Below are 15,685 nucleotides of genomic sequence, written 5' to 3' on the forward strand. Positions count from 1 at the left end.
ATGGCACTTGAGGATATAGTGTAAAAAAAAGATTAAAGTTTAAAATTAGATTGTACTGATAATGTAATTTGAGGTTTGTATAACCTTTTCCACATTATGTGCGCTACTTTTATTCGCGAATTTTTCCAGTTTTTCAATGAAGTCTAAATGGACACTTTTCAACTCATTCATTCCTTCATTCTCCACTTCACTCATTCCATTCACTTCATTACTACTATTAATGATATTGTTATCCACTGCATTGACCAAATTGCAAGTATTTTCAGTATTGATTATGTTATTGGAGTTATTTTGTGACGTATTGATGAGTAATTGCATTTGAAGGATCTTCGTGAATCTTAATTTTGCCATTAATAATCTATCGACTTCTCCTTTTAATGATTCCATACTCAGTTCGACCATTACCATTAGCATTTTACTTCTACACATTTTTAAACTACCTAACTAGCCACTATAAATAAATTTATATAATATTAGACTAGTTATTATAATTAATTTATTGAATTACATAATATAATTTGACTGTTTTAATCCATTTTCCGATACTAATGAACTTGTTATACAATATAACCTTTCCTAAAAAAATTATCAAACCATTTGAAATTATATTAAATGAGATTAACTATTAATATTAGTATGAATTACGTTTTTAAAAAGTTGTTTTGGTAGTGATAATAAGTTAGTCACAACATTGCAAAATTGTAGTATAAAATTCTCATTCAACTCAGTCGTTACACTCTTAAACACCTATCACATTATTATACAATATTTACTTAATAGTTAACTAGTATTAACTGGGTGATCACCTCAATGGCTAATATTAATGGTTCTATAAAAGTATCATAATTGTTATCTCGTGCCAGAGTAGAATCGAGAATACGTTTAGTCATTAGTAGTATTGCGTTATGGGTCATTTCTACGAGTGGTACTGAGAGATACTTTAGCACGTTTTTGTATTTTAAAATCTCAGAGCAGCTATCCAGACACACCTTTGAAACGTCTTCCTGGCACAGTGTGTTTGACAGGCTCTTATAGTCCTTGTAGCTTGATACTAGACAAATCTTATTCACCTTTGAACATTGCGATAGGACCAACTCCACCAGACTCAGGCTAAACTCGTCTCCACACGCCAGCTCCGAATCACTATCATACTCCACCACCACGCTCGGATAACTCTCGTCTGATCCCGAGGCTTCCGCGTTGTCCACATCACTTTCAACTCTATTACTAGCTTTAACTCCAACAGCTTTGCTAATTGAGTCATTGTTGGCATTATTTGGTGAACTTGACTGATTATATCTACTTGTACAACTAATTGTGGTAACTTCATTTTCTTCATAAAACTCATCAACATCATCTAAATCAGCAGTAACGCTTTCTAGATTGGTTGTGTCATTATTCTCCAAATCTTCATCAGCATTATCAACACTCTGAATATGACAACTGTCAAGTGAAACAGTATTCAGGACATTTGAATTAGTTCTGAGGGCATTTGGGTGCGGTGAATTTGAGGAAATAATTTGCTTAGAAAGTGATTTGCAAGACTCAACATCATTTGTAACATCCTCATCAAGTATCACTTGATCACTCATTTTCTCGTTTCCCGCTTCTTCCACAGTGTTATTAGGCACAGTGTAATTTGCTACAGAGTTACTATTAACCTCAACATCATTATCTTTATTTGATAATCCTTTACTTGTGTCACCAGAATCCTCGATTTCTACAGTCTTATCCATAGTATCAACAGTATTATCAAATTCTGCACTGTTGTTTGTAAAGAAATGCTTGTCGTTACTGTCGTTTTTGTCCAAATTACAAAATTTTGTCTTTTCATAAGCCTGTTCCACACCAACTTTATCTAATACACTAGTATTAGTATCTACTGGAATTGGTTCAAGCTCTGGTTCATCAGTTTGTATCGAGACATTGACGAAATTATTATTATACTGAATTGGAAATTGGACTTCTGATGCTGAGCCTGTTGTGCTTACTGGCTCAACAACTTGTTCATATTCTTCACACACGGTTTCAATTCTATTCATTTCCACATTATCCACGGATTCAACTTTATCAACTGTATTCTGTCTAATATTAGTATCCTGTGTAACTTTATCAAGTGTGTCAACAGTGTCAACTAAGTTAACATTACTGTGGTTGAGATTACTAGGGTCAACATCCATTGGCATAACATCCACTTGATCAACTTTATCAACCTTATCAACCTCATCAACCTCATCAACCTCATCAACCATATTAACTGTTTTAACAACATTCTCAACTGTATTAACTGTATTAAGAATTGGGCTTGTGAAATTATTAATCCACTGATAAATGAGTTTTTTGTGAGAATTTTCTAGAGAGGAACAGGAGTCCAGTTTGGTCTTAACAAATTGTACCATTGCTTCGGTGGGTGTGGAGTTGCGAACTAATCTGACCAAAGCCTCACTCATCAGCTGTTGCCACTTTTCTTTACACCTTTCTACTGCTTCAAATAAAAAGTCCAATGAGTCAAATGAATTCCTGAATAGCTTAATCAGCTTACTGAAGACGGATATGGCCTTTAGTTGGTATTTGCCAAAGAAACTGTAACTTGCAAAGGAGTGCAACAACAGCAAACTCTCCTCCTCGTCAAAATCGCACTTCAATGTAAGGTAATCTGCCATTATATCAAATATCTCCAAAACAACCTTCTCACACTTCATTTCGTACATCCTACAACACCAATTATTAAAGTTAAGTGAATGATAGATGATATATAGAATAATAGTTACGTGTATGTTAGCCAAGAAGTTAAGTCTTTGCGGGCTTTTCCTAATAGCATGTTATCAGATTTTTCATCTCCTTTCGATAAAAAGCGTTTCCAATATTCACATGACCTATTAGAATTATTTAACCAGAACATTCATGTCTGTATGTGGTAACCAGTTATTAGATATGTAAGTGAATAATGAATTACCTTTTGATGTTAGATTTATCTTTGAACATGCAGTTGAATAGGTCTTTGGAGACGTATTTTTCAACTCTAGCTTCACTTTCTTTACATGCTTTTTTGACCTTATCTGAGGGCTTCAAATACAGCACCGTGTTCCTCAGGTGTTCGTCCAAATAACAAACGACTTCACTCTTCTCACTCACAGTACTCAATAACTCCAGTGACATCCGACTGACGGGGTATATCTTCGACTTGACGTTATATACCACGAAGTTAACCATTTTAATCAAGACACTTGAGGGTAACTTGGCGTAGCTCTGTATAAAGTATTGCCTTAGGATGGAGAGAAAATGCGTTAGACATGTGGAATCTTTATAATAAAATGCATTTAATGGGTTTAACAGCTTGTTGGTATTGGCATTATCATTCTCCAGCACTATATTTAATAGTTTTAAGGAGTTGTGAACTCTAATAACTTCAACCACCTCATTAAACGCCTCGTCAGTTAAATGGTAATTCAATAATTGGTTGAAAAATTCGTGTAAAAGATCTACATTTGTGAACTTGCTATACAGATAACTAATCAACTTAACAACGTAATAATCTACTGATTTGAGTAATTTTTCGTTTCCTTTCACCCAGACACTCAATTTCCTTAGTCCATCCTCCAGTACTAAGTTACTACCTTCGCTATCAAATTTCTTAAAAGTTTCAAGTATACTACCATCAACTATATGGGTCAAATTATCCAGCAGACTCATCAACACACTATCTAAAAGCTCGATTTCGGGTACATTTTCTGGGACTCCTGAGGTGGTAAACTCTTCTGACATGGCAGAGGACTCTGCAGTTGTTGTACAATCCAAATTACTCTTATCAGCTTCTTCAATTGGTTTAGTTTCAGTCGGTTTAGTAACCGATGTGACTTCAGCTGTGACTGGGGCTACAGGAGTCGCCTTAGGGATGGTCTCAGATGGAGTAGCCTCGGTTGGTTTAGTAACTTCAGTCATCATGCTACTATTTGACGTGGATGAAATATTATTGTAAATAAGGTTAAAATCATCTAAAACTGCAATTAGTGCGTTATGTGCCATTCTAACTTTTGGCACCTTATCATTTTCTAAGCTTTTAATATATTCTGAGACACTATTTAATAGTTGATGTAACCTCTGAATAAACTCCTGGTCCAAAACGCAGACCAATTTACAGTTAAGAAAGTTGTATAAGTTTTCTCTACAGGTTGGTGAGACGTTTAATGTTGTTTTTTTAACCGATTCTGACAGTACTGTTATTCTACACCTTTTAACAGACTCTACCAAAGCCATAACACATGCTTCTCTCACTTTCCGGTTACTTTCCTTGAGCTTTTCAAAAAGCAAATCCGCCAGCAATTGCGGCTTTCCTCCGCTTAAAAGGTCGCAGTTGCCTTTATTCAACAACACTCTATACAGGTTTAAAGAGTTAATTACCACTGGGATCGCAGACTCATACTTGAACAGCCCTTCAAACAAAGTTATGAACTGTGGCTCAACTGGCTGTAAATCCACGCTTTCCACACCTTCCACCATCTTTATTGTGTTTGTCAGGGCGTCATTTTTCCACTTCCATGCATTTTTATCCACCACCGTATTCTTTCCCTCACCTCTATTCGTCTCAAACTTACTCATTAACTCTTTATACCAATTCGCTGGCAACTCTTGTTGTGTCTTTCTCCTCTTATTACTGACCTCACTCTTATCATTTCTACTAATTGCTCTTTTTACCGATCCCACCACATCTCCATTATTATTATTCCCACCAGTGGTAGTATTAGTATTATCAGTATTGAACTGATGTTTGAATTTCCATGTAGAGGTATTGGATAGTGAATTACATTCCTTAACGAGCGATGTAACTTGGTCAATTTGAACCGAGGTGAGTCCATTTAATAGTTTGTCTAGTACTAATTTATCAGTAACGTCTTTGATAAGGTATGCCAGTAAATTATAACTATACAAAGTGCACAAATGTGCCTTAGTATTCTTAAGCACAATTACTGAAACTGAACATAATAACTCTCTAGGTGCAGGCGGTGATCCAAAGGCTTTTGTGATGGTTAACAGCGTCTTCATTATCGATATTATCACTCTTACATCATCCGTACTAACATTAGTCCCCTTACTCTTTGAGAATATTTCCTCAATTGTCCCCTTGTACAGCAAAACAACCGACTCGAAAAACGAAACTGAGGAACACGAGGAAATGAGTTGGCAGAGAAACTTGTTGAAAAACTCTCCAGCTTTGACATTCGGTAAAAGATACTTGCATCCTTCTTCATGTATCAACTTGTACACTTGGAACAGCTTGTTACAGTCCTTAATTCCACCCCAAACCTCGTCGAATTCGTTACTGAGTCTCAATATCTTAACGTATTGTAACAGAATTTCAGATATTTTTTCCAAAACGTTGTTATTTGCGTTAAGTAAATTTTGGGGTGGAATCAACAACTTTAGCAGGGTTAATGATGAAAAAAATTCATCAATTTCGACAAATTCTGACTTGAGTAATTCAACGGCAAATAATGCTAAGAGTTCATATTTCCTCTTATCGTCGGCACATTTTACCACTTTTTCCAAAGTCACCCTCTGGTCACTCGGAGTACTGTTTGATAGTTCAGCGGATGAAATAGTATCAACTGGTTCCCTTTTAATTTTTAACGAATCACTCATTATAATAAATCTATATCATTTTACTCTTCAATACTTTATACAACTGTTTTATGGTGACAAAAATGGTAAATTAGGTTAAAAATTGTTGAAAATAATTTAATGTGTTGAAGAACTTTGAATATTAATAATTTAATCGGCAGACAAAAATAAAAAGGTAAATAAGTGGTCTATTACAATAGAGCAAAAATATGTTACAAAACTACCCAATTTTGAAAATCAGATAAATTCATATTAAAATTTATTTTCTTTTACAACACACATTTGATATTAATCACATTAACCGACGCTCATACCCAACAAATTTCTTCCAGAACATCCAACCACAATTTCATCCATTTTACATATTATTTCAGTTTAGATTATATATTTGGTTCTGATAAAATAATATCTCAATCATGTGTTAAAATTAGAATGGATTCTTGAGATTTTTATGATGTTGTTAATTTCTACTTATTCATTTAGACCATTTTTCTTTATATTCCAACTTAGTTAAGGGCAAAATAGCCCTTAACAGCCTAAAAATAAGCCTATACAAATTTTTAGATAATGATTGAAAATGAGTATATTGAGGCTGAGTTCAGGATAAAAGATGAAAAATTTGATATTTCCGAGATTGAATGTAAATTATCTAAATTTAATGAAACAACTCTAGAATACGATTCTTTCATAAACACACCAAATGTTGACTTATATTCATTTAATATAGAAAATTGTAAATTATCCTCATCACACAACACATTGGATTTGGAATCCGATGTATGTGATTTAAGTATAAAATGTAGTAAGATTGTGAAGATTTGTAATTTGTGTATTTTGGCACTCTTTGGCAATTTTTCACCAGACCAAAACACCCCAAATCTGTGCATTAATGATGTTAACACTGTTTTAAATACCCTATCGCAGTTTACAGGCTCCTTTTCTCTCATTTATGTCTCAATCCATACTGGGCACATTTATATATTGAAGGATAATTATGGCTTCAAGTCACTTCTTGCTTCTTTTAACATTGAAAACAAGTTAATAACAATAAGCAACAAAGCATTGAATACAAATGTATCATGTTACGAATTACCGCCCTTCATAACACTAGTAGTAGGTAAAAATATGAAGATGTATTTAAAGCCTAAAAGTGATATATACAAGTTGGCAGAGAAAAAATTTTCTCAGAATTTTATAACAGACGACTTGGTGAACAAAGTAATAAATAGTATTCACAAAGAATTGATTAATAGTGTGAAATCAATTTGTAAGATTACAAGACAAAACAAGTGCGTTAGTATATTATTTTCAGGAGGTTTAGATTCAGCAGTGATTACAACAATTACACTGTTGCAAACACAATTTTCATACTATGAACTAATTAACGTTTGTTTCAATGACTCAAGTGATGTTTCTGAGTTTGGAGTGGCACCAGATAGAATAACGTCACTACTGAGTTATGAAGAGTTGGTTAACTTGTTCCCCAATTTGGACATTAGACTTGTGCTAATTGATGTTTCAAGCGAAGAATATGCCAGAAATGAGTCTGAGATATTCGCCCTAACCTACCCAAATAACACTCACATGGACCTCAACATCGGAGCATCACTGTACTACGCAGGCACTCTGAGAGGAAAACTTCTTTCAAAGGAGTTCTTCAAATCGCACCACTGGCAACAATTGAAGTCAAATGTTTCAATTTTAAAGTCAATTAACTTCAAAGTAACCATTTCCAAGAGGTATCCATCATCATCCATTGATTATCATTGGTTTCATAGGAATAGTGTCAAAAGTGGGTCAAAGTGTGAATTAGATGAATTAGTGAGTGAATCAGATTCAAACATCGATTCAACTCAATTTTTAGAAGAATTAAAGAAACATTGCAAAGGTTAGCTTTATTATATTAATTTAATCTTAGACTATGTATCTGTTACAAGTGATGTGTTAATGGGAACGGGCGCCGATGAGTTATTTGGAGGTTATGGTAGACATGTTTCAGCTAAAATATATGACCAAAATTCTGATTCCACAATTGATCACAGTTTTACACAAGAAATCCACAAGTATTAATTATTTACAGATATTAAAATTGAATTATATAAATTTAATAATTTTTAGAGATATTCTTAGATTGTGGAAAAGGAATTTGGGGCGAGACGATCGTGTATTGAATTTTAGGAATATCAGTGCACTCTATCCATTTTTGGCAAATAACCTTGTGAACTGTATGTTAACTTTACCATTTAATCCCGCAGTGATTGTTGACTTTCTGGACGCACCAGACTGGTTTAAAAGTCTTGGAATTTACAAGGAAGTTGACCTAAACTTGCTCTTAAATTCCGAGTTTTTAACTAATTCTGGCGGTAAAAGTGTGTCAGTATATATTAACAAGTGGATACTGAGGGAAATTGCATATATAAACGGTTTGAGGATGTGCTGTAACTTTAAGAAGAGAGCAATACAATTTGGAACTAGAAGCGCCAAAATATTTAATAAATTACATAACATGTCGAATCGACATGCTTCCAATAAAGGATCTAATATACTCCACTATTATATATATATAGTTGTGTATATTAGTATATAATGTTATATATATATAGTATATATTGGTGTGTATATTAGTATACTATTATACATATACTTGGTGATATATATACCATATATGTTAGTAAAGTACATTATAAAATGGAACGTGACATCCATGAGAGACTATCATAATCTAAATCATAATCAAGTGATTTATCATCAGTGGTGATATTTTCAGGCTCAACCTTGAGATTGGTGGTATCGACTAATACAGTGTTTTTGATCTCAGAAACCTTCTCCTTCAGCTGCTTCAGAGTCTCCTCATGGTCTAAAAGGTCGTTCTCCATCCTCAACTTCTCACGGTGGTTTTCCATACATTTCTCCTGAACGTATTTGGCCTCGTCCAGGTAAGTTGACCTCTTTTTAGAAAGTTCACGAATTTTGTTTTTTGCCTCGTTGGCAGTTAACTTTCCACGCGCCTTAGCGTCAACGTTCACGTCGTCGAAGAAGCCAACGGGTAAATTCTCGCTCGTACTCACAGAAACATTTGAAACACCAAAATTAGATGAGACTATAACATTACTGTTCTTGGACTCGCCGTAATTGTCACTATCAAACTGGTCCAATAGGCCTAAATTACCGTCAACGCCAACCTCCTTTAAAATATTCTCGTGTTCATAATCCAAATTACTACAGTAGGCAGTATTAAGCTGCTCGTAAACTAGTCTATTCTCATCCAAGACGTTTTTATCATCAAATTTCTCAGGAAAATTATCATCTTTATCCTCAAAATTATCATTAACTCTCTCAGATTTAGTAGCTTTTGATATATTTTCTTCCTTATCAGATGCTTCAGATGGACTAGAATCATCATCCAATAATACGTAAGTTTCTTCCAATACGTTCAAATCCGCTGAATCTTCAGTTAAAGATCTTGATAATTTTGTATCAACTTCTTGTTTATTTACTAAAATCGGTTCAGGTTTATTCTTTTCAGGTTCAATTTCTGGATTAGAGTCACTTTCTGGATTATTCTCCTTTACAAACTCCTTTAAATTTTCCTTCACTGGGTCAACTTTATCATTTTCTTGCGATGTTTTTTGAATTTTATCCTTATTTAACTCTTCAGGGCTGGATTGAGGTCTCTTTCGAGACTCCTTCTCCCTTTTCATCAAATCCCTCAGGGAAAATCCCATTTCACGGAGACACAATTACATTATACATAGATAATAATAAAGAAATAATAGTATATAATAGTTTTGTACAATAAATTATAAAGTGGGTAGTCTGAATCTCAAGATTTCCTTCCTCGAAGGGACTCCAAAGGCCCCAGTAGAAAGCAACATCAGTAGGCATAAATATAAAAACATTCGATCCCAGCCGTAACTATATTCATCATTATGATTATATACACAAAAATTAGTTTAATCTAGGACTAAATGTGTAAAAAACTTACTGATGTGCTATGTATATTGAAATGTATCCATATATAACGGATAAGAATGTAGAAATGGAGAACGTTGTACCCAAAGATACCGAGTAATCATCAACTTGACCTCCTTCTAACATTCATTATAACTATAACTACTATAACTATACTATTTAACATGCTATTAAATGGTTATATAAATATTAAGAGTACCTTCTGATAACTCACAGAGTGTTTTGAGTCCTCTTGTAGTGACTAGTAGATCAGTAGAATTGGTTGATAGTCCGAAGACGAATACGAAAACGAAAGTCTTCCAAACACTATTGGGTCCAATAAAATAGATAAAAGGACAAATGAGGAAGCTGAAAAGTGAAGAAATGGCACAGGAAAGCAAGTGATACTTCTTGAGAAGAACCTTACTAAGTGCTCCTACAATGAGAGAACCTAAACAGGATCCCATTTGAAACACAAAGGTGGAGTAAATCCCACTCCTAATACTGTACTTGAGTTTAGTTGTGAGGTAAAAGGAGATCCAAAATGCAAAACAATTCCTCGAAGATTTCAGAGAAGTATACCCTAAAATGTATATGAACAAGTATTTCACTCTTTTCATGAGGTCCAAATGTCCCATTACCACCTTAGAGCTCATTTCCACCATATTCTTGCACACTCCAAAGACGTCAATGTTATCACGCATACCCTTAAAATACAGCTTAATATTGTTAATATTATCTTTTGATATGTTGACTGGGTCAAAGAGTTTAGTTTCAGGAACTGAAAACTCTAGTGCGTCAGACTGTTCAGAGTTTCGCGGCGGCTTTATATAACATGTGAATAACAGAAGTCCGGTCACAAAGTTAATAAAGGCCGTTATCATGAATAGTGTTTTCCAGCGAGTTTCATTTTGAATGTGAGCACACATTATTGTTCCCAAACTCAATCCTACATTATTATTCAATTATATATTTATTCTAATGTACCAAATTTACTAAATTACATATAAAATGCTTATAATCAGTAGATAAGTATAAGTAACAAAAGTAGATTCTGGCCTCATTTACTACTAAATACATAAGTTACCTAGTTCTGAAGAGCTACACCATATTGTTAGTAAAGTAAACCGATGTTTCAGTGGTAACCAAGAGTGCAAATCATTATAAATTGATAACCATAGGACTGAGCAGGAGAACCCAGTTATACCATAAATCATTATAAACCAGCCTAGCGACTGGGCTACAAATAGTATAAAATGTGTTATCGAGAGGAAGAAATGGAAAATCGACACAAATGTAATAACGTAAGAGCGTGAAAATACAAATGGAGTTATTAGATGGCCGATGCCATAGAGTGTGAGATAGGAGATGTCCAAGTATTCTAGTTCAAGAGTACTACTTCCGAAACTCTTTTGGATATTAACTTTGGTAGTAAATAAAGGTTCCCTGATGAAATGTCCAACGAAATTTGATAAAAATGACAAAGTGAAAGAAATTATAATCACGGTTCTATGGTATTTACTGATACTCCCTAGACCAAAATCCGATAAATTAGGGTTAATTCTATTAATATGTCCGAAATTCCTATTACTTCTGTTTATATTTTCTGTTATACATGATAATTCCAAGTTATCGTGATGTTTCAAATACAATTTTGAGTCTAGTAAATAATCCAGTATTCCTTCCTTTTCCTTCTTCCCATCAGTTACGGCGATATTCTCTAAGCTAACAGTATAATGTGTATAGTTGTCTGATAAATCAATATCTTTAAACTCTCCAATGCCTTTAATATTTCCATTATTGCTACCTTCTGGAATAAAATTGGAATAATAAGAATTTGAGGGGTTATCGCACTCCTCAATATCATTATCTTCCACCATTTTACTACTTATTTAACACTAATTTACACTAATAACACATTGTCATAACAATTGTTTCTAAAATAAGGCGAATTTAAGGAAAACCCTGTAATTTCATATTCGATGAAATTATCTAAATTCATCCGGGGAAAATACTAATCTACGATATAAAACTATTAAAATTACAAAAAAATAAGTCAATAAAGTATAAATTATCAGATTTAAAAAATTATAAACTAATCTCGAAACACATTTACCATAATACGATCAAGCAGTACACATAATTTACACATACAATATTAATGGTATATATATAATGTATAAAGCAAATTTGTCAAAAGATATTATTTATTAACATCAACTTTATCGGAATAATACAAATTTTGAACAGTAGTTTGGCGATTTAAAACATTTTCGAGTTCAGAGTATTCGTTAATTAGTTTCTCAAGATCTTCTTCGGTCATATTTTCTCTCTTATTATTTACCATTTCTAGACAATCCTCTGCCTAATCAATATACATCAGTATCATGTCAAACGTGTCATATGTATAAAATATAATCTTAGAAGGAACTTAAGGAATTTTAAAAATTAACTAAAATCAATTATATATAATAAATAAATTAAAAAATTTATAATAGAGATAAAAAAACCTTTTTTGAAAAATAATGATTAAAAGATGGATTCTTAAATTTTAATGAAACATCCTTGATTCGATTTAGAGTACTAATAAGCATATCGACCTTTTTATTCATAATATAACATTATTTATATATTGTTTAACTAGTAAGAGCATATTATACAATAAATCAAATAGTATTATCTAGTTCATAAAAAATTGTTGGGAGATCATATGGAATCTTTTTAAATTAATTATGTTACAAATTCGGATTACCGATAAATAAAAAATCTCACATTTTTTAAGACCTAAAGATGCGATTATAATGTTTATGTGTAGGATTTTTTCAATATTTTGCACAAATGTATTGATCGCAGTGAGTGTAGAACTTATTTCAGGTGTAAACTGTATTTTTAAGGAATCCAGACATACCTTTCTCACCCCGAAATTTACTTTCATTTCTAACAATTCTACTTTCTCAGCACCTTCCAATAAGAATAACCAAATTAGCTATAAACATAATCTTAAATGTGACAAAAAAGAAAAATTTAAGTATAATAGTAAAAATATAGGATTCGACATTGAATCTGAGAACTTAACAGGAGTGAGTACAACAGATGACTATAAATCAACATCTGAAAGTCTTGAAAAAGAAAATGTTGATTTCATTGATAATCTCAACAATGTAGCCGGGACTGCATCACAAGTCGACAGCCCTGATAATAATTATTTCGACTGGCAATCCATAAGAGATTTGCCCAATTCCACCAATTCAACAGTTCCTGCAACATTAAGTGCCGAGAATCCTGAGATTAAGACAGTGGTGAATAATTTGGACGGTGAGAGTAGAAATGATGTAGAAGAAGGTGAAAAGCCCTTGATAACAGGTTCAGGACTTAATAGTGAGTTGAAAGTAGAAGATTACGAAATTGGAGTTGATAACGGTAGAATTAACGAATGGCCAGTGGAGTGGGTACCAGGACGCAAAGTCCTCTCATTCTTCCCAATCCTCATTGATCAATATTCAGTTAACCCTAACCCTATACAAATCGGATTTGAAGATACTATACGCTTTAGAGGAAAACATGTTGAAAGTACATTTAACTCCATTTTAGATAATCTTAATGATAAACAGGTTAGATCACTAGATAAAATATATAGTAAATTAAGTATTGAATAGGGATAAAAATTATTATATATATTAATATTTGTGTAGATATTTGGGCTATGTTTTTTGAGTCCTGAATCGATGCAACTGGCGCCTTTGGCAGTGTATGCTCAACTTATCTCTAAGGAAACTGTGGTTGACGGTTCAGGCGAGAACCTGTTGGTAACTGGAAGAGTGCTAGGCAGAGCATTAATAAACAAAGTTATACTGGATGAACCATTTATTAAGGCTTTAGTGTCCCCTTACGAGGATGAACCAGCACTTCATGACGCTGATAACATTCCAAAGATCGTGGACGAAATTGTTAACTTGTACGACAGCTGTAACACAGTTGAAGCCGAGATTATGCAACTCCTACAGCAACCTTATGCACACTTGAGGGTTAAAAACAGAACCAAACTAATGGACATCATTGACGATAGACTAAACAAATTCAATATCAATAATAATGTGAATCAGGGGTTCGCCCAGATCGCAGCCTACGCAGCCTTTGACTACCATCTCAATGCTTCAGAACGTTACGACGCATTGGCTATGCAAAACACCGAAGACAGACTCAGATTCGTGAGAGATACACTCAAATTCAAGGCAAAGCAGCTTGGAATTGTCAAAAACTCACCCAAAGATAGGCTTGAGGATCTAGTCAAACACCTCAAAAACTTTCAAAATGATCGAGATTCCTTGTATTCAATCGATTCACTATCGGAAGCCCCAAACGCTGAAAATGTTACCGCAAATTCAAATTCACAATAATAATTTTAATTCACTCACTTTAAAATAATTTTAATTCCATTAATTTACATTAATTTTAATACTAAAACAATGTTATAAATGAAGATAATGTAGTATAAGAGATGCCGACACCGTTGGAAGTGTACAATAAGCGAATTAAAAAGAAGGAAAAGGAAAAGGTATGTTGAAACCTTTATATTGATGTGATTAGAGGAAAAAACTCAGATATGAGGTTAGAGCTTCAAAAAAGCTCCTGGAAGACCCTGAAAATTTAAAAAAGGAGCTCGATGAACTCACACATAAAGGTTTTTGACCTTATATATTTTAATTACTTCTCTACTTATTATTTATACTTATAGTAGTATGGATAAAATATTATAAAAATGTTTTGTAGCTATAATTGGAAGGATTGACCAGGATTCACTGGAAAGGAAGGAAAAGATCGAGAAGCTTTGGGAGCAATATACTAAAACAAAACACCAAAAAGATTTGGAAGAAAATTGTAATTTTATTTACTCTTAATTTATTTTTCAGATCAATCTCAATCTTCAGATGATAGTCATTCCTCAAGTACAATAAACCACTTGAATAGTTTTTTATTCAGATATTTACCATTAATTATAGTTTAGTTAACGTTTAACGATGATTTATCTAGTTGTATAATTATTTAGGCGATTCTGAAGAGTCTAGTGACGACGAGAAACCGAAATGCATAATAGAAATAGCGGGAGAAACGAAGAAGAAACCGGTGGAACGTAGGGGATTCCATGATCCAGAGACCCCAAACGATGAATTTGCAAAGGAACTTTTCAATAATATACCCAAATTACAGGTTACAAACACTTAATTATTCCTATTTCATAATGCTATAGACTAAAGATGAAGGTAAAACTACAGTTAAAGGAAATATGTCTAAGCGTGTTAAGTATAATAAGAGTAATGAGGATAATAAGACTGGGAAGATGAATTATACTCCCCGACCAAGCGATAATACCATAGTTGCTAATATTCCATATACACTAAATCCAACACCTTTGTTGCCGGCCGTTTTACCCCCTGTACCACCACCTCCTCAATTTCCAATGGTAAATCTAGGGCCAATCCCACCTCATATGAACATGTTTCCTCCCCCAATGCAACCACCACCAATGATGTTTCCAAACCCATCCGTTGGACCTCAATCTGTTACACACAACGAGACCGAAGAACCAGCTGAAACGAAAGAAAAAATCCCCTTATCCAAATACTTTGTACCCTCACAACTTAGGTATAGTTTGATCCAGTTATTTATACAGTATATAAAGTATATATAGTTAGTTATTAGTGTAAAAAAATGACAAGGGTAAATTAGTATTAAATTAGGCTAAAACGCAAAAATCCTTAGAAAAGCTGTGAGAAGTCAGATTAAATGTTAATATATTGCGATTTTATTCTATAGAAATTAGTATATGTAATTTAAGAGACAATTATTTCAAGTCTGTTGTGGTGTCCCACACTAATTATACTTTAATCCTTAGTCCATTAATTTTATTCCACCCACATCAGTTAGAATCTTTTATTGTCCACAATTTGCCATTAATTAACATATATTGTACACTCCAAATCGACCCTCTTCTATTCTTCCGCAATAAGGTAAATATTTCCACTCATCCTAATATTTCATACTATTTTAACATTATTCGCGCTAATTTATGTTATAAAATTATATTTTTTATAAAATCTCCTTTTTTATATTAATT

The 15,685-nt window shown here is 33.3% G+C and overlaps 5 protein-coding genes across 5 annotated transcripts, besides 14 other annotated features; 3 read left to right on the forward strand and 2 right to left on the reverse strand.

Annotated features, from left to right (window-relative positions):
• Nucleotides 1-45: 45 nt before the first annotated feature.
• On the reverse strand, nt 46-5,640 carry TA20875 (uncharacterized protein; the record flags this gene model as incomplete). Its single annotated transcript, XM_949243.1, has 6 exons — nt 46-421; nt 509-576; nt 646-747; nt 786-2,712; nt 2,772-2,876; nt 2,957-5,640. The coding sequence occupies 6 exons, from the start codon at nt 5,638-5,640 to the stop codon at nt 46-48; spliced, it is 5,262 nt and encodes a 1,753-aa protein (XP_954336.1).
• Nucleotides 5,641-6,186: 546 nt separating this feature from the next.
• On the forward strand, nt 6,187-8,206 carry TA20880 (uncharacterized protein; the record flags this gene model as incomplete). Its single annotated transcript, XM_949244.1, has 5 exons — nt 6,187-6,396; nt 6,436-7,358; nt 7,398-7,507; nt 7,538-7,682; nt 7,738-8,206. The coding sequence occupies 5 exons, from the start codon at nt 6,187-6,189 to the stop codon at nt 8,204-8,206; spliced, it is 1,857 nt and encodes a 618-aa protein (XP_954337.1).
• A 94-nt stretch (nt 8,207-8,300) lies between these two features.
• On the reverse strand, nt 8,301-11,917 carry TA20885 (transporter, putative; the record flags this gene model as incomplete). Its single annotated transcript, XM_949245.1, has 6 exons — nt 8,301-9,305; nt 9,364-9,534; nt 9,643-9,710; nt 9,791-10,519; nt 10,658-11,454; nt 11,808-11,917. The coding sequence occupies 6 exons, from the start codon at nt 11,915-11,917 to the stop codon at nt 8,301-8,303; spliced, it is 2,880 nt and encodes a 959-aa protein (XP_954338.1).
• Nucleotides 9,373-9,441: a sequence feature (12 probable transmembrane helices predicted for TA20885 by TMHMM2.0 at aa 164-182, 204-226, 231-250, 255-277, 290-312, 322-339, 418-440, 455-477, 484-506, 511-533, 571-590 and 600-622).
• Nucleotides 9,469-9,528: a sequence feature (12 probable transmembrane helices predicted for TA20885 by TMHMM2.0 at aa 164-182, 204-226, 231-250, 255-277, 290-312, 322-339, 418-440, 455-477, 484-506, 511-533, 571-590 and 600-622).
• Nucleotides 9,828-9,896: a sequence feature (12 probable transmembrane helices predicted for TA20885 by TMHMM2.0 at aa 164-182, 204-226, 231-250, 255-277, 290-312, 322-339, 418-440, 455-477, 484-506, 511-533, 571-590 and 600-622).
• Nucleotides 9,909-9,977: a sequence feature (12 probable transmembrane helices predicted for TA20885 by TMHMM2.0 at aa 164-182, 204-226, 231-250, 255-277, 290-312, 322-339, 418-440, 455-477, 484-506, 511-533, 571-590 and 600-622).
• Nucleotides 9,996-10,064: a sequence feature (12 probable transmembrane helices predicted for TA20885 by TMHMM2.0 at aa 164-182, 204-226, 231-250, 255-277, 290-312, 322-339, 418-440, 455-477, 484-506, 511-533, 571-590 and 600-622).
• Nucleotides 10,107-10,175: a sequence feature (12 probable transmembrane helices predicted for TA20885 by TMHMM2.0 at aa 164-182, 204-226, 231-250, 255-277, 290-312, 322-339, 418-440, 455-477, 484-506, 511-533, 571-590 and 600-622).
• Nucleotides 10,410-10,463: a sequence feature (12 probable transmembrane helices predicted for TA20885 by TMHMM2.0 at aa 164-182, 204-226, 231-250, 255-277, 290-312, 322-339, 418-440, 455-477, 484-506, 511-533, 571-590 and 600-622).
• Nucleotides 10,491-10,519: a sequence feature (12 probable transmembrane helices predicted for TA20885 by TMHMM2.0 at aa 164-182, 204-226, 231-250, 255-277, 290-312, 322-339, 418-440, 455-477, 484-506, 511-533, 571-590 and 600-622).
• Nucleotides 10,658-10,697: a sequence feature (12 probable transmembrane helices predicted for TA20885 by TMHMM2.0 at aa 164-182, 204-226, 231-250, 255-277, 290-312, 322-339, 418-440, 455-477, 484-506, 511-533, 571-590 and 600-622).
• Nucleotides 10,734-10,802: a sequence feature (12 probable transmembrane helices predicted for TA20885 by TMHMM2.0 at aa 164-182, 204-226, 231-250, 255-277, 290-312, 322-339, 418-440, 455-477, 484-506, 511-533, 571-590 and 600-622).
• Nucleotides 10,815-10,874: a sequence feature (12 probable transmembrane helices predicted for TA20885 by TMHMM2.0 at aa 164-182, 204-226, 231-250, 255-277, 290-312, 322-339, 418-440, 455-477, 484-506, 511-533, 571-590 and 600-622).
• Nucleotides 10,887-10,955: a sequence feature (12 probable transmembrane helices predicted for TA20885 by TMHMM2.0 at aa 164-182, 204-226, 231-250, 255-277, 290-312, 322-339, 418-440, 455-477, 484-506, 511-533, 571-590 and 600-622).
• Nucleotides 11,019-11,075: a sequence feature (12 probable transmembrane helices predicted for TA20885 by TMHMM2.0 at aa 164-182, 204-226, 231-250, 255-277, 290-312, 322-339, 418-440, 455-477, 484-506, 511-533, 571-590 and 600-622).
• A 454-nt stretch (nt 11,918-12,371) lies between the features above and the next one.
• Nucleotides 12,372-12,446: a sequence feature (Signal peptide predicted for TA20890 by SignalP 2.0 HMM (Signal peptide probability 0.924, signal anchor probability 0.011) with cleavage site probability 0.549 between residues 25 and 26).
• Nucleotides 12,372-13,967, forward strand: TA20890 (uncharacterized protein; the record flags this gene model as incomplete). The annotated part of the gene is made up of 2 exons (XM_949246.1): nt 12,372-13,181; nt 13,263-13,967. The coding sequence occupies 2 exons, from the start codon at nt 12,372-12,374 to the stop codon at nt 13,965-13,967; spliced, it is 1,515 nt and encodes a 504-aa protein (XP_954339.1).
• A 101-nt stretch (nt 13,968-14,068) lies between these two features.
• Nucleotides 14,069-15,683, forward strand: TA20895 (uncharacterized protein; the record flags this gene model as incomplete). Its single annotated transcript, XM_949247.1, has 7 exons — nt 14,069-14,125; nt 14,158-14,251; nt 14,341-14,448; nt 14,481-14,516; nt 14,618-14,778; nt 14,819-15,213; nt 15,350-15,683. 7 exons carry the CDS (start codon nt 14,069-14,071, stop codon nt 15,681-15,683), a joined length of 1,185 nt encoding a protein of 394 aa, XP_954340.1.
• Nucleotides 15,684-15,685: the final 2 nt, after the last annotated feature.

This window comes from Theileria annulata, chromosome 1 (assembly GCF_000003225.4).
Source record: "Theileria annulata chromosome 1, complete sequence, *** SEQUENCING IN PROGRESS ***".
Classification (NCBI taxonomy): Eukaryota; Apicomplexa; class Aconoidasida; order Piroplasmida; family Theileriidae; genus Theileria; species Theileria annulata.